Below are 22,961 nucleotides of genomic sequence, written 5' to 3'. Positions count from 1 at the left end.
TTAGTTTTAGTCTAGTTTTAGTCGACTAAATATCATAAGATTATAGTCAACTAAAGCTACAGTTGATTTAGTCGACTATGTATTTTGGCGGTGCCTTGATGGCGTCGTAACGGCTGATTTTACACTTGGTTGCATGCTGAAAATAGCAGATCTACAAGCTCACAACGCGTCGCGCTGCGACGCGTTGTGAGCTTGTAGATCTGCTATTTTCAGAGCACAACACCCGAGCGCAATCAAACATAAAATGACGTGTCTTTTAGTTCCACTGGATCTCTTCTCCACTAGTCCCCTCACTAACATTTTAGTCTAGTTTTTAATTGTTGACGAAATTGTGACTACATTTAATCTTAGTTTTTAGTCATCGCAGCTTAGTTTTTATTTAGTTTTCGTCAGTGAAAAAAAGGTAGTCGACGAACATTTTTCGTCATAGTTTTAGTCGACGAAATGCTCTATGGAAACAGTGAGTTCCTGCTTACCTGGGAAGAAGAGAAGCTCAGTCTCATCTACGTTGAGCTTGAGGTGGAGGGAAGACATCCACTGTGAGATGTCAGCCACACATGCAGCGATGCACTCTTCAACCTGAGTGGCAGAGGGGGAGGGAGGAAGAAAAAACTGTTGAGTGTCATCAGTGTGTATAACCGTGATAGGAGAGCTTGTGAGCCAAGAGATTTGGTGTTGAGGGAGAAAAGGAGCGGGCCATGTACTGTACAGACCCCCATGGGGGACCCCGATCAGGAGGGTATACGGTCTACGGGGGGATAAAATAAAACCTTTCCAAGAAAACTGGTACGTTTCTGACTAGGCAGGTGGGAGGAGAACGACTGTCCCAGTGCTGTCCCAGTGATGCCAAGGTCAGCCAGGGTGTCATTATGCGTAATGAGCAATCTGAATGAATTGACTTTTATTCTAGCCCATCTGCAAAACGTCTTCTAAAAAGGGTTTTCTGAAAAACGTATGTTTCTATACAAGTAAGACGCGCGAACGCTGGAAGCGAACGCAGCTCGAAAATATTGTGTACTGTATTTACGGACTTATTTGCGCGCCTCCTTCCGCAATCAGTGGATTTCAAACTTTTCCATGTCAAGGACCCCCAAAATGATATGTATTTGGCCGCGGACCCCCATCTCAAAATATTTAGTTCCAGGGACCCCCAGAAGCAAAGATTTGAGTTAATGTTTGCTTTAAAAGACTAAATATATATTCAAAGATTTGCACACATTTTTCAAAAATAGCAGATATACAACCGCGCTTTTTAGCTCAAATGAAAAAGTGACACAGATACGTTTCAGGTCTTAATGGGCTAGAGTAGCCAAATTTTTTTTTTTACACCAATTTAGTCGTTATGCTAATTCATCCTCCATACACATGTCTGTGTTGCCACTCCTATCGTACACACACTGCTGGCTCACCTGCCACTGCGGAGCTCTCTCCATGAGGATGTAGCACCTCTATCCAACTCGATAGTTGTTCAACAACCCCCGCTGTCTCCCTCCCTGCACTGCTTCCCTCCCCTGAATACAGCCACGGAACGCGGTTCATAACACTATATACACTGCGGTGGATTCGAACCGGTAGACTCTGCAGTATAGTACTTATGTACTTTACCCCCTGCGACAAGCCAGTAGTTTCTTGGAAACGAGCCAGTAGTTTCTAAGACTTATGAAATCGAATAAACTCTAAATGTGTTTTTTTTTACGAAAGCCGCAGCCTGGCGCTTCTATTCTTTGGTTAGGTTAATATAGAAACAGCGAGACCGTTCCATTTATCCCTATTCAGTGGAAACGCTGCTCAAAATTCCTATGCTATGTTATTCCAGTGGCCTACGACGTTCAATCAATATTTGTGAACACACAACACAGGCTAGTACTCGTGTCCCTGGGCTCCCTAACCAGAGAACTAATATGTGATGTCATCAAAAGGCACAGCCTGAATCTGCTCCGCCGAACGTGGATCGAAACGACAGCCTTTTATGGATGCAGAGCCTTTGTTTGAGATTTTACTCCCAAATGAGCAGCATTTTATTTTTCAATATAGCAGCAGCGCTGAAGGTTATATACAAGGAAAATTGTATCCGTATTTCCAGAAAAGTCTCCCGGGGTGCTCTAAGGGAGGCGTTTCATACTGCAAACCCCTGCAAGTTCCAGGGCTTTAGCTAGTGGTTGCAAGATACCTCATAATTATTGCTACGCTACAATAGAGCACCCATACCAAGTGCTGAGTGAAGTTGAAGTGGTAAAGTTGAGACCACATTTCTCAAAACACACATGGGGCTTGTTGTCTACACTCCTAAACTATATGAAATTGTGGAAATGTGCACTACCTCCGCCACTTTGGCTTGTCACTGTGACTGCGAGACTCAGAATTGCTTGTTTAGCTCAGCCTGTTGCTTCAAAATGAAGTAGTAATACCTGGGAGTTGTGGAGGATGAGTTTCATTTTGTTTTCCACTATCCACTGTAAAATGATATGAGAAATTATTTATTTGAAAGAAATCCAGGATAAGAATGAGAGTGTCTTGTAAGCCTGTGCGGGCTGGGCATCTTGTGGTGCAGGACACTATAATAAAAAATCTATCTACTAGTACATTGAATGTCACATCAAAGCATCAGGGACAACACTGCCCTCAAACAACCCAACACTATCTAGTGGGACAGCCATGAATGCTGACCCGATTCTGCACATGTGTTCTAAAATTCATCTGCAGCCTATAATTGAAATGATTGAATTGATTACAATGGATTAGAAGTATGCTTATAAAACATTATAGACATGGGGCCCTATCTGGTGCGCAATGCTATGCCTTGGCACTACCCGCTATCCGTTAATTACGCACAAACTAAACGCTATCGTACGGCGGCGCTACCCCGCACAACATTATGCCGACTATCTTTTATGTGCTGTGCAATGCCATTCGCTCCAAAACACACACTTCAATTTGATTAATCCATTGCACAGGAAATAAAGAACGGATTGCAATAACATATCGTTCACTATAATCAGTAACATGTGGGTGATACTTAAGTGTAACAAATATGTTTTTGTTCAAAGGCAATCAAAGGCTAGAGCTTATTTAACGTAGGGATGTGTCCGACGTTAAATGTGGTAACCGGAACGTTCGCCCCAAAACACACTCGCCACCATTGTCTTTATTTATTTTCGTTAAGGTTAGGAATACCTTTAGGGTTAGGTATAGTTTTACTGAGGTTAAGTTTAGGAATAAGGTTAGGTTTAGGTATAGTTTTACTGAGGTTAAGTTTAGGAATAAGGTTAGGTTTAGGTATAGTTTTACTGAGGTTAAGTTTAGGAATAAGGTTAGGTTTAGGTATAGTTTTACTGAGGTTAAGTTTAGGAATAAGGTTAGGTTTAGGTATAGTTTTACTGAGGTTAAGTTTAGGAATAAGGTTAGGTTTAGGCATAGTTTTACTGAGGTTAGGTTTAGGAATAAGGTTAGGTTTAGGTATACTGTAGTTTCACTGAGGTTAAGTTTAGGAATAAGGTTTTAGGTATAGTTTTACTGAGGTTAGGTTTAGGAATAAGGTTAGGTTTAGGTATAGTTTCACTGAGGTTAAGTTTAGGAATACCGGGTGGCGATTGTTCCGAGGTCACCGAATTTGACCCGGGGCGAAAGTGTTTGGGTAATTCTGTGTATCAAGTATTATTTTATTCCAAGGCAATCAATGTCGGACTGCCTCTTCCATGGGCAGAGAGAGGGTACGATAGCACTGGGCATGAGGCATAGCGCAGCCGGATCTTAGGCAATGGCACCTGCCACACTGATTGGTTTTATTAAAGGAGACACACCATGAATTTCACTTTTTTTTATTTTTTTGGTATTTTTTGGGCTCCTCAGTGTCTCTTGTACCCCAAAAAATATTTTTTCTAAACATTCAGTCATTCATTCTCATTTCAGAGATTTTAAGAATGGGCGTGTCTGAACAGGCCATCTCAGAATGGCAAGTTTGCTTACATCACGAAACTTTCTGCCCATGTATTTTGACAGACAGAATTGCTCAGTACCGCAGTACAGCACCCCTCTGCCCAACAGGACGTTTTGGTATTGCAGCTGAAAGTGCTTTATAAGCCTGAGAGAATTGACTTGGGATGAGTATATCTGAGTGTTGATTTAGGCTCAAACCTTTTGAAAATGGTTTGAGGGACATACACCATATGATATTAAATATCAAATATTTGTTTTAAATTCATGGTGTGTCTCCTTTAATGTAAGGGGTAGCCCAGGTGTTTTAGGGATAAGGCTGGTGGCGGAAGATTGCAACTCGGCCACGGGAACGCCCCTTGCCCCCAATGCTAAATCCCCGAATCGTGGGTAGCGCGACTCGGGCGCAAAATAGGGCCAATGGGATGCATAGTAACTGTCACCACTTAGTGTAATAATTATAACTCCCTTCAGCACTTCCATTTACACTAGCCTTATTCATGCGTAACAGTCTGTGCCTTCATGAAAACCTTCCTTACACAATGTAAATAGGTACAGTATTTCACTGCACTGGTAGATAGATATTATATTGCTACTGTGCACCATTTTGACTTTGAATAACGTCAACATAACTTTTTTATATTAACCCATTAAGACCTGGAACTGTGTCATTTTTAGATTTGAGCTAAAAAGCATTATTTTACACTTTGGGCTATTCAAAAATCGTGAAAATGTGTGCAAATCTTTGAATATATATATTTTTAAAGCGAACATTTTTAACTCAAATCTTTGCTTCTGGGGGTCTCTGGAACAAAATATTTTGATGGGGGTCCGTGGCCAAAAACATACCATTTTGGGGGTCCTTGACATGAAAAAGATTGAGCACCACTGATATAGAAACATACGTTTTTCAGAAAACTGTTGAGATTTAGGAGACGTGTAGAAGCGGCTTCAGGTCTCAATGGGTTAATAGTGGATGCAATTGAATTTCGGATACAATAACTGTCATTACAATACCATGGCTGTTTGTACAGTGTCATGGACAGACTATATGGAATACACTCCATCTCCCTCTCCTTCCCCCCCAGCCATCTCCCTTTCCTCCTCTCTCTCTCTCTCTCTGTCCATTCATCTATCAGCGTTTTGGCACAGGCCACTGGATATCAGGTCTGGGCGCAGGCTAATCTCGCGTCCCACAGGCTCAGCAGGGCTCCAGCAATCTGAGGGCAACACATTACCCCAGACATACTGTGGGCTGGCACAGGCAGCCTGAATGCCATGTCCACAGAGAAAGAGGGAGGGAGAGAGAGAGAGAGAGAGAGAGGGGGAGAGCCTCTCTACTGGCACCGGGCCTGTCCTTTCTGCATGGGTCTCAGTCAGTGGTGGGAAAAGTACTCACATTGTTTACTTAAAGTATCAATACTGCATAATGTAGAAATACTCTGTTACAAGTAAAAGTCCGGAATAAAAAAGAATTACTTGGGGAAAAATTCCAAAAGTATTGGTATCAAAATGTACTTAAAGTACCAAAAGTAGAAAGTACTCATTCTGCAGAATTAAGTTTTCAGATGTATAAATATCTTTTGGGAAAAAAAATAGCAGATCTACATTGCGACGCGTTGTGAACTTGTAGATCGGCTATTTTCAAATAGCCAAAGTATACACAGTATGGGGCTGCGGTGGTTAATGTATGTTTTGTAATAATAATCAAAACCTACAAAGTAACTAGTCTAAAGTTTTCAAACGATTGTAGTGAAGTAAAAGTATAATATTTGCCTCTGAGATAAAAGTACTGAAAATTGGAAATACTCCAGTAAAGTGAAAATACCTCAAGTAAAGTAAAGTAAAAAATACCATATATATATTATGTTATATTTACTACCTCAGTAAATGTACTTAGTTACTTTACACCACTGGTCTCAGTGTCTGCGAGATGACTTCCAACTTGGAATGCTGTCCGTTCACGTGCCTTGTTCCTGTCCAAGACCACGCTCCCTATGGATGGACTGAGCGAGCGTTCTGGCAGGATGGGCTGGGTGAAGAAGAGCTTTGTTTAACCCATTAAAACCCGGAAAGCATCTACTGTATGTCCCGTTTAGATTTTAAGCCATTAAGACCTGAGGCGATTCTTTAAAAAAATCTACAGTTTTTTGGAAAAAAATCCTAAAAAAAAGTTTTCAAGATTTTTCAAAAATAGCAGATCTACAAGCTCATAGCGCGGCACTCGGTGCCGCGCTATGAGCTTGTAGATCTGCTATTTTTGAATAGCCAAAGACATCTAAAGTGACACAGATGCGTTCCGGGTATCAATGGGTTAAGCCAACGGTATGTACCGTATATAGCAACATAAGTTTTTTTCTGAAAACTATAGGATTTAGAACAGTGCTTTAGAACAGTGGTTCTCAAAAATCGCCGATATACAAGCTTGCACGCGTGTATATCGGCGACACGAAGTGACGGGCTGCAAGCTTCTTTATCGGCGATTTTTGAACATTTTTGAATAAGTTTACATTTTTTTAACACAAAACTTCTCTTCTGGGGGTCCCTGTTAGAAAACATTTTAAGATGAGGGGGGGTGTGCGGCTAAATACATATCAATGTGGGGGCCTTGGCATGAAAAAGTTTGAGAACGATTTATTTTGAAGTTTGTAGAATCGGCCTCAGGTCTTCATGGGTTAAGAACTTGCTTCCTGCTGTTATATATACTAGACCATACCCGGTGAAGTGTGCAGGCGAAAGTAGTTGCAATCGGGGTTATTGCATGTCCTGTCGCGTGAGCAGTGTGCTTCCCCAACTCGTTTCACTCAACTCGCCTGTCTCTCCCCGCACCCGCCCCGCCCCTCGCTACTGAGACCGGGGGTAAAAAGTCCGCGCTGTAGACACACACAGGCGCGACGCGACGCATGCGCAGTTTGATCAAGAGTCCGCCGTTGTTTGACACATAAACGCTAATAAGAAGCTGAGATTTGATGAAAGTGAAAAACGGGCTTCACAGTTAAGTTGAGATGGTAATGGTCAATGGCTGTGTGTAAAATCAGAGCAATTGCTCCAGCCACTGAGGAGAACCGGGTAGCTTCACTCACTCACCACTACAGACAGACTGACCCTTACTAGAATTATAGTAGGATAGTAGGATATTTTTTTTTCTTTATTTTTTTTTTGTGAGGTGACACCTGCTCTTATGAAATGATTGATAGCTCAACATTTAAGCTCTTTCTGGAGGAGAGCGAGCCCTTGGATCATAAAATAAAAACATGTTTTGTAATATTGAAGGATGAACATGAGCAAATATTTTTTGGGGGTTAATTCCTTTATCCAAACTACATGTACTGTATAAACATAATTATTCTAACTAAATTCTTCACCTTGGGAATTAAACTCTCTTTTGGAGAGCATTACAAACTGAATGTTTATTATAAAAAAGGCAGACACCTACTCTATGAAATGGTTGACAGCACAATATTTAAAATACTTTAGAGGAGGGAAAGTCCTTCATTAATTAAATAACTATTTGACAAGATGGTTATTTCAGCAATTACGTGCATGCGTGCGTGTGTGTGTGTGTGTGTGTGTGTGTGTGTGTGTGTGTGTGTGTGTGTGTGTGTGTGTGTGTGTGTGTGTGTGTGTGTGTGTGTGTGTGTGTGTGTGTGTGTGTGTGTGTTTTTGGAATACAATATACACACACACACAGTCTGGCTCACTGACACTGTAGAATCTGCATCCACGTTTCTTTTGGATAGTGTAAGGGAGTCTCTCTGCGGACGAATCATATATAAATAGCCTCTCTGCAAAAATATGTGCAGTACAGTAAGTACAATATTTCCCCCCTGAGTTGATGGCAAAGATAGCTTTATTCCGGTTCTCACTGCAACTACTGAGGAGTCTCAGATACAGCTTTCAGTTTGGACGTGTCTTTTGCTCTAAAAACGCAGACATGTAAACGCATGAAAGTTTGATGAAGGAGGTCATGAAATATGAACACGTTAATAAAGTGGATGTTAATAAATAAGTTGCCTATATGGAGATTATGGACCCTGCCTGCAAGCTCTCCTGAGAGCAGTGTGTGTGTGTGTGTGTGTGTGTGTGTGTGTGTGTGTGTGTGTGTGTGTGTGTGTGTGTGTGTGTGTGTGTGTGTGTGTGTGTGTGTGTGTGTGTGTGTGTGTGTGTGTGTGTGTGTGTGTGTGTGTTTGTGTGTGTGTGTGTGTGTGTGTGTGTCTGCCCATGAAAGGAAGCAACCTTTAATCTGTGCAAATTCCACAGATGCATTTGTAGCACATTTGCACAGGTCCATTACCCTAAAAGAGATTTTTCTTTCGTTCATTAACATTTCATTTTCAATAGAGTTTGCACTGTTGAATAAAAGAAGCATGGGCCCAATGGGCCTACATGAAAGATGTACAATACAGAAGTATCATCACTGCGTTCATTGAGTTTAACTGTAGTTACCTAATTTATTTCTCATTTCCCGTACAGAGGGAAAAGAATGAGAAATAAATGATTGATTGACTTTTAAGACCTTTTTAATACCAAAAAAGAAAAAGACCATTACTGCGTCAAAAGTAATCAACAAACTATACTATAAAAACTTGTCAAACATTGGCCAAATTGTCAAATAATATAAGAAAGTGGCAAAAATTCTGAAAGCTCACGTTGCGAGGCGTTGTTTGTCTGACTAAATTCTCAAACTAAATTGAATGCGGGGGGGGGGGGGGGGGGGGGTCCCTACTTCAAATATGATTATTTTGGGGGTCACAGTCTGAAAAGGTTGAGAACCACTGCTCTATACTATGGCTGATACAGTATCTCTTTTTGGAATAAAACAAATAATTATTTTTCAAATAAAATGGGCATATGGTGCATTCAATGCATGCTCTATCCATGGTAGAAGTTTCAGTCTGAAACGGCCTCTGCACAATTCAGAAAGTTCCATCCCTTCAGCTACAGTATATGGCACGGTGGGATCTCACTCACTTGGTGGGCAGTGTTATTGTTTGTAGGGTTGCCAAGGCTTGCCAAGGGAGAGAGACACGGCCACTGTGCAGAATGTTTGTTACCAAGTTGCTTATTTCTAAACTAAAATGTTTTCAGATACATATTTCAGTGTGCTGATTGAGTTTTCAATGAGTAATACACCGTCTGGATGTCATCTTGAAATGAGATTCAAAACGGAGCAGCTCTGTAATCAAAATCAGCTGTGTTTGGAGGAACGGGCAGCTATGGGAATCACACAGGTGAACAAAATCAAGATTCATTTATATTCATGAAAGTGTAATTAGATTAGTAATTAAGATTGGCTTTTTAGGGACTTTTGATGTAAAAATACACAAAAATGGATGACCACGGAAATGCTCTAAAAGTGTGAAAAACATATTTTTTTTCACTAGACCTTCATTGAGACCTGGAACGCATCTGTGACACTTTAGAATTCTTTGGCTATTCAAAAATAGCAGATATACAAGCTCATGAGCTTGTAGATCTGCTATTTTAGAAAAATCTTGAAACATTTTTTTTTTTTTTTTTTTTTCAAAAAACTGTTAGGATTTTTTTTTTAATTAAGAATTGCCTCAGGTCTTAATGGGTTTAACATTGCCTCTCAGAAAGCGATTTACACTGAAATCCAGCGGGAAGTCAACACCTGCCACTTACTGAATTGGCCGTGGCGGTTACGTGTAAGCCTGATTACTGGCAGCTGGCAGGTAGCCAATCATCAGTCTCAAATCTAATTGGCTAGTAAAAATGACAGAAATGGCTCATGGATCTTGGGATTTATTTAAATCACCACCGTGTGAACTGTAGGTAAATAAAAGAAAAAATCCTGCCCTGGCCTGTACTGAATCTCCGATCTGTGTCAGGGACATCATCAAGGATGGTTGAATAGGTTCAGATGGACATTTTTATCTTGGCTATGCTCAAAGGAATGGGAGGATGACCGGGTCAGGGTGAGTCCGAGGCGGGCTCACACTGGGGTGACCTTGTCTCTGTGGGTGGTTCTAAATGCCCATGTCCAACTCTCCATAACTGTGTCACAGAAACTGGCAAGCTGGAAAGCTGACCATCGTCATACAACTTACTATGAGTATTACAAAACAAGTTAAAGTGATAGTTCACGGTCACCTCCAAAATGACTTTATTTCTATCGATTAGTCACCCCATGGAGACTTGAATTCATGGACATTCATGACAGAAATGGTCTTTGTGTCTCCTACCGGAACCACTGCCGGTCATCAAATTATTGGCTTAGGAAAGTGACAAAAACAAAAAGTCTCCATGAGGTGACTAATCGATAGAAAGTCATTTTGGGGGTGAACTATCCCTTTAACATATAACCTAAGACCACGCATAGTGTGGAGCAAGCATTACGTAAATCTGCGTTTCTCAACCAGTAAGTTTGGGACATAAAGTGTGTATGTACTGTGTTCTGACAGGGCCACAGCCATACAGCAGAATACCGTCTGATTGATTGTCCCCGACTTCAGGCACAATAGAAAAGGGCTTCAGGCCCCTATTGTGAAACCACTTCACCGCATGACAAATTTGAGATGGAAACGTCAGGAAGCAGAAGCGCGGTGTCTTTTATTCTGTACAAGTGCAATAATAACTTTGAGTAATTTGTCTGTGCTTTGTGCGGTTCAGGTTAGGGAGTATGATTTATGGTTATGTTAGTCTGCTAATTATTTCATTACACCAGTAATAATTTGCTTTGCCACACTCACTCACTTGGAAATTATTCTCTCATTACAATTAGAAGAATTTCGCTCATTTCAATGCTACCACTTCAACGGCAATTAAAATCGAACAGTCTGCTGCTATAGTCAGACTTCAAAAACAAGACGCAGCGTGAGAGAGGGGATAGAGAGAGAGAGAGAGACAGAAAAGGGAGGGAGGACAAAAGGAGAGAGGGGGAGGGCGAGAGGATATTCTACAGGACAATATGCATCAACCCCCTCTACTGAGTGGAGAGATTCTATACAGACTTCGGTCCAACGAATAGGATGTTTGTGTTGCTTTTCTGAGGGTGACAAGACTGAGGGGGAACTTTAAAGAGGCTGGGAGAGCTAATGAGCCTTATTTTAAGAACACGACGCACGCATGAATATTTAACAGCTTGTCTCCTTGATGAACCACCAAAATAAAAACGTGTGATTGAATTTAATGGCTTGTGTGAAATACCGCGCGTGTGCGTGTGTGTTTGTGTGTGTGTGTGCGCGTGTGTGTGTTGTACATAACTCTGCTATTGCCCTCGCCAGAACGCTTCCCGACCGTAACTTGGTTCAGCTCCTATGGCTGCTATTAAACAAACTAAACTTCATATTGTGATATTTGTCACTATTTATTTGACAGAAGTTTAGAGCGTGGGTTATTTTTAGCTGATATTATGCATAGCAAAGTTTGGCCTAAGTGTGCCTGCTCACCATGCAATCTCACACTTTTCATCCTGATTCGCCTCTTTCTGAGCTGATATGGGATAAGCTATATAACTATATATACATTTTGCGGGCTGACAAAAGCAGATAATGAAATGTTTTTATCTATTGTATGCTTAACATATACATAACATAAACAAACACAACATTTTGTATCGTCTTTTTTTTTTTTTCTTGTTTTCATTGTTTCACTATTGTCAATGTCAGGTCATTAATCGACAATCGACAAAAGACTTCCTAAAGCATTGGTTCTCAAAGTGGGGTCCGGGGACCCCTTCATGGGGTCCTTGGGGGGGACCCCATGAATAGCGTCACAATCATTTTAACCACTTTAACCATATTTTATACTTTGGCCATAGATCTGCTATTTTAGAAAACTCTTGAAAATGTGTGCAAATCTTTGAATACATATAATATTTTTTAACACAACATACATATTTTAACTCAACTCTTTGGTCCCTGGCACAAAATATTTATGAGATGGTTGGTCCGCAGGCAAATACGTAACATTTTGGGGGTCCTTGACATAAAAAAAGTTTGAGAATCACGGTCCTAAACACATAGAAGAAAGGACGAGTTTCAAGGTAGTTGGAAGGAGCTCTCCTCCTGCAAGGTGCTCAGTCCTATGCACTTCCTATGTTGCTAGGCAACAGCAAGGGCACATTTCTTTTCAGGAAAACTAGTTGACGTTCCAAAATAAATAAGGTAGGCGGAATACACCATGAACCTCTTCAGCGGGGTTAAGGCACAAGGCGATAACATTTAACCAACACCAAGTGCTACAACACAAAAGGCCAAAGACCTATTTCAGTAAGACAGACCCCCCCTTTGATGTCTCAGGGCACAAACAAAGGTTTTGAACAGGCCCGCAAATGCCACAAACATGACCAAAGCAAGAATGAATAGTATACCTGCCTAAGATTAATCAGTGATAACCATCTGGCTGCTTCACACGTGCTAAAGGATATTCCGTAGTGGCTTCAGAGGAAGGTTGAGCTATGTTTATGATGGCGTTTTGGAGAGATCTCTCAACCTCTTTATTCAAACACGAAAGAAAACACGAACAAACACCCTTAGAACAGATCAAAAGGCTACCAAACATCAGTAACTAGGCCTCTTTATCAAAGAAAGGCTTGTTTTATCTCATTAAAGCAGGCGCTGGAGAAACTACCGGGTTCCGAAGGGAAATGAAACAGTTTTGCCCGTATTTGCTTTGTTATTTAGCAAGCAACAGCTCAAATTAATTACTCTGGTTTCTTTCACTCTATTCATTATTCTTCTCCGTAAACACATTAGTCAAATGGAATGTCTCACCAGCACACCTGGCTTTTCTTATCTGGCTCTAACCGTAGACGGCGGACGACGGAGGGGGAGGTTCCACCTTCCAAACATGCCGCGGTGCACAGTATTAACCCTTTAAGACCGGGAACGCATCTCTGTCATTGTCAAGAATTCTTTGGCTGTTCAAAAATAGCAGATATACAAGCTCATAGCTGCTATTTTTTGAAAAATCGTGAAAATGTGTGCAAATATGTATTTTTTAAATCGAACATTTTTGACTCTTACAACTTCTGGGGGTCCCTGGGTCCACGGCTATATCATTTTTGAGAACCACTGATATTATAGCAAATATGTTTTTTCAAAATACATATTTTCAAAATTTCAAAAAACAAAGAAAGGATTTAGAAGACATTTGCAGAATCCCCCCAGCAGCAAAGATTTGAGTTACAAATGTTCGCTTTAAAAATACATATATCCAAAGATTTGCACACATTTTTCACGATTTAAAAAAAAATAACAGATCTACAAGCTCATAGTGCAGCACTCGGTGCCGCGCTATGAGCTTGTAGATCTGCTATTTTTGAACAGCCAAAAAAAATCTTAAAATTACACAGATGCGTTCCCGGTCTTAGAGGGTTAACCCATTAAGACGTATGTATGTATATCAGTGGTGCTCGAACCTTTTCATGTCAAGGACCCCCAAAATTATTAAATGTATTTGGCTGCGGACCCCCGTCTCAAAACGTTTTGTTCCAGGGACCCCCAGAAACAAAGATTTGAGTTAAAAAGGTTCGCTTTAAAAAATATATAAATTCAAAGATTTGCAAAAACGTGTGACGCGCTATGAGCTTGTAGATCTGCTATTTTTAAATAACCAAAGTATAAAATTATGCTTTTTTTTAGCTAAAAACCTAAAAACGACACGGACGCCTTCTCGGTTTTAAGGGGTTAAAAGAAAGCCAGTGCCATTTATGGGATATGGAGGTACCTGCCGCCTTCCTCTACCGATAGCTGCCTCCCAGGAAGCCGTAATGTATGAGATTTGTCAGTGTCAATTTCGCGGCTAATCTTTCTGGCCCACCTCGGCGCTCGCCTCTGCCGCCCATTCATCCTGCTGCTTTCTGTCTCTCCCCACTCGCACTGTTTCTACCGTTAAGAGACAAAAGGCAAAGGGAAGCCACGCGGGTTGGAAATAGAATTGGCGGTATGGGCCTATGCAGCTTGGTGTGACCCTGAGCAGAGAGACAGCACAGTTGATATACTGGAATAAAACTAGCCCCGACTCAACTTTATTTGCGTTGGGGTGTGTGTGTGTGTGTGTGTGTGTGTGTGTGTGTGTGTGTGTGTGTGTGTGTGTGTGTGTGTGTGTAAGCTATGAGGAGTCTACACTCTTTGCAAAACCAAAAAAAAAATGTGCACAGTAAAGGTTGTTACACACCGGGGCGATTTTTTCGAGCGAATAATGCGTTTTTTTTTAAAACCTTATAAAGTCAATGGCTCCGTACATGGAGTGAAAAAGCGAAAAAGCGAAGCGAAAAAGCGTCTTTTAATTATTCGGAACAAGTCCGAATTTTGCGTATATTCGCTATATTCGCCGGTGTGTAAGGACCTTTAGTGCCTGTCAATCATCGCCTCTGCTCCGCACCCCCCAAAGGAAAGGATAGGGGAGGGGAGGGGCGAGGAGGAGAGTGGGCGGGATTAATCGGCTGTGACCTCACTGCCCAAGGGCCAAACTCAGATTACTTTTCAGCCTAATTATTCAGAAAACCCCAGACCACAGAAAATCCACTGAATGTTCAAAGTTCAGAAAGTTCAGATTTTTTGGGTGTAATTGAGGTCATAAAACCCCCCAAACACATTTTTTTTTTAAATTAATGTCATAGAACCTTTAATCAATCCATCCCATGCTAGTTGTTAATAACACTAGATATGGGTGCGTCTGGTGGCGCAGCCAGTTATGGCAGCTAGTGACCACATTCAAAATAGTTATAATCCGTCTTCCCTCTCTCTGTCCTCAGTTACATATCACTCTCTAAATAAAGCAAAAAACTGCCAAAGCAATTCACAAAAAAAGACATTTATACAGCATATATAATGCTAGATGTGCTGAATAATAAGCACCCCACAAAATGCTTACCATAAGCCTATAGGGTAAAGCAAAACGCCACGCTCACAAACATTGTGTCCTTAGAATGGTACTCCGAGCACATAGGCAGGAGAAGCAGTGTTGCCAGATTCTGTGAGAGAAACAAGCAACCAGGTCTAGGAAAACCAGCCCATAAGGAGCGACTATGGGCCACGCGAGCACTTCAACATATACATCAGCTATTTGAAAATAGCAGATCTACAAGCTCACAACGCGTCGCATCGCTTGTAGATCGGCTATTTTCAAATAAAATCTTGCGGGGAAATTGTTATAGGCAGATCTGGCAACCCTGAGGAGAAGCGTGATATATATTCCCATAGGAGATCAGGGTATTCCCAGACTTCCAGCATAGAGGACAGAGATTTGTCGGCTTAGGTTGACTTTACCAGGTCTCTAACCATAATAACAGCTGGGATATATCACTCAGACCTGGTGCGTGCTGCTGGCCAACAGGACTTGAAAGTGCTATATCCCTAAGGGCCATATTTACTAAATGGTTCTAGTGGCGCTGATCTACCCTTTTGCCCATGGGAACCAGGTTTTTTTTGCATCTCTACTTTCCTTTTCTCCCTTCCTCTCCCAAAATAGTCAGCCAATTCCTCCAGTTCCTATTGTACTGTAAGTCCTTTGTGTCACTGCTGACCCCTACTGGCTACTGGTTGGTTCATTAGGGAGGGTGTAGACAAGCGACGTTTTGTTTGTATATATACTGTATATAAATTCCTTGTATAAATGCATGGAATCTCAGCGTGTCTGTTTGCGTGTCTGCCTGCCGCCTGCAAGGTTAAAGGAGTAGTTCACCCAAAAAAATTACTTATTTTCTATCCATTAGTCACCCCATGAAGCCTTGAATTCATGGAGATTTTTTTGTTTTTCTCGCATTCCTAAGCCAATAATTTGATGACCGGTAGACTCAAAGAGTCTCCATTGAGTCTCCTACCGGTAGGAGACTCAATGGAGACTCTTTGAGTCTACCGGAGACATTAGTTTAGACATTAATCGGGGTGTGGACCACTGAAGAGTCCGAGGACCCGAGGCAGCGATGTGGTTGCAGGGTGGGAAGTCGGTGGTATCAGAGGGTGACCGGAAATATCTATAAATCCACAAATATCTGTATCTGTCCGTCTGTCTGTATCCCTTTTATGATGATTTTTTCCCCCATTATATCCCCAAGTTTAACCCATTAAGACCTGGAACTGTGTCATTTTTTGATTTGAGCTAAAAAGCATTATTTTGCACTTTGGGCTATTCAAAAATAGCACATATACAAGCTCATAGCAGGCACCGAGTGCCGCGCTACGAGCTTGTAGATCTGCTATTTTTGAAAAATCGTGAAAATGTGTGAAAACTGAAAATCTTTGAATATATATATTTTTAAAGTGAACATTTTTCACATATTTTGATGGGGGTCCGCGGGCAAACACATATCATTTTAGGGGTCCTTGACATGAAAAAGATTGAGCACCACTGATATAGAAACATACGTTTTTCAGAATACTGTTGAGATTTAGGAGACATGTAGAATCGGCTTCAGGTCTCGATGGGTTAAGATCACACTGAAAACGTTGGAATGTTGGCGCAGCAACACTCCGCTACATTGTGCCAATGAGCAAACTATAAAAAGAGACAGACATTTCCCTACGTACAGAGTGTCTAGCTCACAAGGCACATACTGAGCATAAAAGAGAAAGGGTTGTTTGACTGAAAAAAAAGAAGAAGAAAAAAGCACCAGAGCAATTATTTGCACTCGCCCAAATGCTCCCAATTATATTTCAAGGTCGCACAGATTAAATTACAGGAGCATGTATGACCAAAACGGTCAGTGTCGAGCCATGACCTTGGGCTATGGGACCTAAACTCTACGCTGAACTAGAGATGGGATCAAAAGGTACAGTATCATTGTTATGAGCCTACTCTGACAAGCTTCCTATAATGAAGAAGCTTGTGTGTCGCAATGCGATGGGTTATGAGCCGCTATTTTTGCCGTCTATCTATAAATGCACGGAATGTGTGTGTGTGTGTGTGTGTGTGTGTGTGTGTGTGTGTGTGTGTGTGTGTGTGTGTGTGTGTGTTTCTCCAGCACAGAACCACCCGACCGATCGCCGAGGACACAAGTAAGTGCACTCACTGCCAAGTGGGAAGTCGGTCAGATTGGCAATTGTCCAGACAATACTGCACAAATCTCTGTATCTGTCTGTCTGTCTGTCTGTCTGTCTCCCTTTCAGTGTTCATTTTGTCGACTAAAACTATGACGATAAATGTACGTTGACTACCTTTTCTCAAACGAAAACTTCTCGACGAAAACTAAATAAAAACTATGCTATGATGACAAAAACTATCCCACTGAGCCATAGTCGTCTATTAGACCTCCGTCTAAAACGGGGTTATAATTGGTCTACTGGTGAATTTCTTTTAGCGATTAGCTGTTTTTTAAGCGTCTATTTATAGACGTCTATATTATAGACGTCATTTCAACGTCTATAATATAAACGGTCTATAAATAGACGTTTAAAAAACAGCTAATCAACGTCTAGGCTAAGCCTAGACCGCTAAAAAACTTTCACCAGTAGACCAATTATAACCCCGTTTTAGCCTACCCCTTAGACGTATTTTAGACGTCTAATAGCCCGAAAAATGCTCAGTGGGATGACTAGATATATCAACAGTTTCATCAACATATAAAAACTACACAAAATGTTACGGAGGGACTAGTGGAGAGGGAGGGACTAGTGGAGAGGGAGGGACTAGTGGAGAGGGAGGGACTAGTGGAGAGGGAGGGACTAGTGGAGAGGGAGGGACTAGTGGAGAGGGAGGGACTAGTGGAGAGGGAGGGACTAGCGGAGAGGGAGGGACTAGTGGAGAGGGAGGGACTAGTGGAGAGGGAGGGACTAGTGGAGAGGGAGGGACTAGTGGAGAGGGAGGGACTAGTGGAGAGGGAGGGACTAGTGGAGAGGGAGGGACTAGTGGAGAGGGAGGGACTAGTGAATGACCCAGAGTTGCTTATCTTAGTTTGTAAATTAAAAGATTGATTGACACACTGAATGAGTGTAAAGTTTAACTGTCCTTTGAAACAAATATACGTGTAAAATATATATGTACTAAGAATGAGAATCATTCAAAAACAATGCCTTATACACTTTAACTAAACCCATTACATTTAGTTGACTAAATCAACTGTAGTTTTAGTTGAATACAATCTTACATTTCTTCTAAAATGAGACAAAAACATTTCAGATGACTAAAATATGACTAAAACTAAATGTAATTTTATTCAAAAGACTATGAGTAAATACTTCTTTTGGTACTTTAAGTACATTTTGATACCAATACTTTTGTACTTTACTCAAGTAAATTTTGAATTCCGGACTTTTACTTGTAACAGAGTAATTCTACATTGCAGTATTGATACTTTTACGTGAAACATTTTTCCACCACTGCTTTTTCCACCACTGCTGGCAACGGGTACAAACGGGTACTGCATAACTGGAGCATAAAACTAGGCATCTGCCTTTGAAGTCTTTGAAGATTTAGACTTTTTTAAATGCCTACAGTATAAGCCCCAAAAAAAGTGTGACAAACCCAAAATGGGGATGCCAGGTGTGAAGTGGATATAAGTGTAAAAGTTAATATTAAGGGATATATAGTCCATCCCACATTACGTGTCAGCTGCTCTTCCTTTTTTACATTGATATTCACTCCATTTTTCTCTAGGCTTGAATGTCAAATGTCATGCAGTACATTGCAGTACAACCACTCAGCTTGATTGTTTAAAGCTGCACTGAAATGAGGCTTTGATGGCCATTATTCTAGAACACAGGCTTATGCAGTATAATGTTATAATAAAATGTAACCCTTCAACGTGATCCCATTAGTTTCGAATACACTATGGTCCATATCACTTTTTCATCTGGGATATAGGATACTCTTCAAAAAAATGTGTTGTGTCCAAAGGAAAAAAACAACATTCACATTAAGGATGTATGGACTTAACTTTCCACCAAGCCTAATACATACTCTGTCTATAACATTACGCCTATGGATGCCCTGTGGGGAGAGATTACCTTGTTGAGTGATATCGTAAAGTTTAAACCACGGACTAGATGAACACCTGATGTTGCGTTCAAATTCAAAGTGCAAAGGAACGTTTCACTTCTTAACCCTTTTAGACCGGGAACGCATCCGTGTCATTTTTAGATTTCTCTGGCTATTCAAAAATAGCAGATATACAAGCTCATAGCGAGCGCGGCACCGAGTGCCGCGCTATGAGCTTGTAGATCTGCTATTTTTGAAAAAAATAAAATCTGAAAATGTGTGGAAATCTTTTAATATATATATTTTTGTATTCAGATCTTTGCTTTTGGGGGAAAAAAAATTCATGAAACTTCTTCATGTCAAGAGCCCCCAAAACGATATGTAATTGAGCGCCGACCCCCATCCCAAAAGATTTTGTTCCAGGGACCCCCCCCCCCCATAAGCAAAGCTTTGAGTAAAAAAATGTGCTTTAAAAAATAATATTTAATATTCATTCAGATTTTATAAGATTTGCTAAAATGTTCAAGATTTTTCAAAAATAGCAGATCTACAAGCTCATAGCGCGGCACTCGGTGCCGCGCTATGAGCTTGTAGATCTGCTATTTTTGAATAGCCCAAAGAAATCTAAAAATGACACATGATAATGTTCCCGGTTTGAATGGGTCGAACACACAGGATGAAGGAGGGTTCGATCAAAAACCACACCTAAAATGTAGTAGCTATACTTATCGTAGTCGCTGAGTAATCTACAGTAGATATAATGTACTGAGTTAATCACACAACCCTTTCAATGAATGAAAGACCACGACACTGTATATCGTCTCTGTCGGGTGGAAACCTTGCATGTCCTAAACCGTTTCTAGTTTCCATGGATCCAATGTAGTTATTATTTAGTCAAACCCTCTTGTTAATATGTTTTTTAAATAACACTCTATGTCCCCATTATGACAAAGGGATATGATCTAAAAGTGTGCAAACATATTATTCATTTCAGCTGGTCTTTAAGTTGGCTGGGGCTCAGGAGCTTTAAAATCCGTAAGGATTTTGAAATGAGGTTGCATCATGCACAAAACACAACATAGTTACAGTATATGCTAAATTTCAATTAAATTAATGTAATAAACTTACATGATCCAGGCTTATTTTGCCTATTTATGCGCGCTTATGTGTGCTTAGAGAGAAACATGGACAGAGAGAGAGAGAGAGTACTGTTGTTAATATCTGATTCATTTTCATTCAACTTTTGGCAGTAGTGTACCTGCTACTAATGATGACAGTGGACCATTTATTTTTTTTGTGCCATGTTCCCTGGTGCTAAATAAGCAAATTAGCCTAGTATACATCACTCAAGTTTCATTTACACACTTGTATACAGTGACAACAGTTAACATTTAAGTAGGCCTACTTCCATTTCAAAATGTCAAATTCAAGCAGCCTGATTAGGCCCTGCAAAATGTTCGTCCCATAATCACTTAACCCATTAAGACCAGGAAAGCATCTGCGTCATTTTCTTTTTTTTTCTATTCAAAAATAGCAGATATACTGTACAAGCTCATAGCGCAGCACCGAGTGCAGTAGTGAGTAATATCATTGTATATTCCAATCTATTGACAAAATAAAAATCATCCATCCATCCATAATTTATAATCAAAACATTTAGAATAGAAGTCTATGAAGACTTTGCTAACTGTTGTCTAGATGAACTCTCCAAAATAGCAGCACAGGAGGCCAATAGTATGATGTTGTCATTAATTCAATACTTTGTTGAAAAAACTAACTGAACTGCACTTCACTAACACGACTGCTATAGGCTCTATGCACAGCAGCCATATTGTGAAGACATTCACAGGTGTTACCAATGATACTAATGAAGGCTGTGTTCCATTCTGGTCAAACAGAGTCAGGGTGCTGATATTGTGCATGTCGACTCACTGGAAACACTGCTACACCAGTGGGACTAAAATGTGGGTCCTTAAGGGGGTTCCAAATGGCCCCTTACGGGTGTGTAACTCTGAGAGTGTACAAATGTAACCAAATGGACCCGTAAGGGTCCATTTGGTTACATTTGTACACTCTCAGAGTTATGAGGGTCATGGAAATTGAAAAATCTGAGAACCACTGTGCTACACGAAATGGAACAGAGCCTTCATTAGTATCATTGCTAACACCTGTTAAGGAAGTGAAAATATGGCTGCTGTGAATAGAGCCTATTGTGCACATCGATATTTCCGGTCTGGTGGTGGTCAAGTGGTCAAGCCACACTGGAAACAACTATATCTGACATGTATGTCTCACAATATGTATACAAAACTACAGCCAGTAAAGCGTTTGAAGATGTATTTTGGACTACGTAAATACATTTCTCATAAATATTCTAAACCACACATATACAGTATGTGGGTGCCTAAAATGAATACCCTGTTATATTAGGGTATCAAAAATAGAGCCTATTTGTAAAATATACTGTACTGCATATTCATTTGCTGATAAGGAGGACACTGAAACAAGCTCACCAATTGATTCTAAGTCATCCCGGACAAGAGCATCCGCCAAAAGCCAAAATGTAAATGTAAGTATCTGTAGCCGTAATAACAGAAGAGGTGCTCTAGACATAAAACCGCCCCAAGGACAAGCCAAATGTGTTATTTACAACTCCAGGCCATATTAAAATGATGAACTTCCGAGTGTTGACAGCAATTAGAGTGCACATTTTATATTGTATCGTGCTGTACTTCACTTTCAGTCCCTGTTGTTGTGCAGATCATTTTCCAACACAACAGCAGTTTGCGGTGGGGCATTAACAAAACAAACTACCAGGGGAACTTTAAATACACAGGCCAGCTACACTGTTATTTGCCAGTGCTGGAATAATGCTTACAAAATAGCTACCGCCTCAATTTCCTGCTTCAGCAGCTGAATGAAAAGGGAGGCTGGTTTTGTTGAGTCAACGCCAAGACAATGTAACAATAAGAGAAGACCGCAATAATAAACCACAAATAGGCCTAACATCTGACCCTGGAGAGTTGATGAGGCTGTTTGTATTCAGCGTCCACCAATAAAAAAAAAAAGCCATCATAACAATGATGCTGTACCATATTGGCTCTCTCTTCATGACTGTGACCTATTTACATCCATAATGTGCAACAATAGACGTACACTATGGATCGAGCGATGCTAGCACAGTGTTTTTCATGAGGAGCTTAAATTAACATTTGGTTTTGTAAATGTCAACTTCTTCGCCTTTCATTCAAGTGTTTTTTCCCCCTCATTGAACAGCAACACAAAATGCAGCATTTTCTAGGGAGGATTTTTTTGAACGGGAGATATTTAAGCCATTAAGACCGGGAACTCATCCCAGTGAGCCATAGTCATAGGCTATTAGACCTCCGTCTAAAACCGGGTTATAATTGGTCTAACAGTGAAAGTTTTTTAGCGGTCTAGGCTTAGCCTAGACGTTGATTAGCTGTTTTTTAATCGTCTATTTATAGACCGTCTATATTATAGACGTCATTTCAACGGCTATAATATAGACTGTCCATAAATAGACGCTTAAAAAACTGCTAATCAACGTCTAGGCTAAGCCTAGACCTCTATAAAACTTTCACTGTTAGATCAATTATAACCCCGTTTTAGACTAGCCCTTAGACGCATGTATTTGGCTATTCAAAAATAGCAGATATACAAGCTCATAGCGCGGCACCGAGTGCCGCGCTATGAGCTTGTAGATCTGCATTTTTTTGAAAAATCGTTTTTAAAGCAAACAATTTTAATTCAAATCTTTGCTTCTGGGGGGATTCTGCAAATGTCTTCTAAATCCTAGTTTAAACTTTTTTTTTTGCAATAATCAGGACCCCCAAAATTATATGAATTTTGGCCGCGGACCCGATCTCAAAATATTTTGTTCCAGGGACCCCCCAGAAGTTGTAACAGAGTTAAAAATGTGCACTACAGAAAAAAAAGATATTCAAAGATTTGCACACATTTCCAACATTTTCTCAAAAAATAGCAGATCTACAAGCTCAAAGCGCGGCACTCGGTGCCGCGCTATGAGCTTGTATATCTGCTATTTTTTTGAATAGCCGAATACATCTTGAAATGACACACGGATGCGTTTCCCGGTCTAAATGGGTTAAGCAACACTGCTC

The 22,961-nt window shown here is 40.6% G+C and overlaps 1 protein-coding gene across 1 annotated transcript in view; it reads right to left on the bottom strand.

Moving 5' to 3' along the window:
- Positions 1-22,961, bottom strand: part of LOC311047020 (uncharacterized protein) — a gene marked incomplete at its 5' end in the record, with an annotated part of 81,390 nt that overhangs the window by 39,198 nt on the left and 19,231 nt on the right. The window contains one exon of the mRNA XM_084059603.1: positions 477-579. Coding sequence (XP_083915729.1) covers positions 477-579 — 103 coding nt within the window. The remainder of the gene's footprint in view (positions 1-476; positions 580-22,961) is intronic.

Source organism: Gymnoscopelus microlampas (assembly GCF_963454915.1).
Source record: "Gymnoscopelus microlampas genome assembly, chromosome: 6".
Lineage (NCBI taxonomy): Eukaryota > Metazoa > Chordata > Actinopteri > Myctophiformes > Myctophidae > Gymnoscopelus > Gymnoscopelus microlampas.
This window is presented reverse-complemented; position numbering and strand designations above follow the sequence as displayed.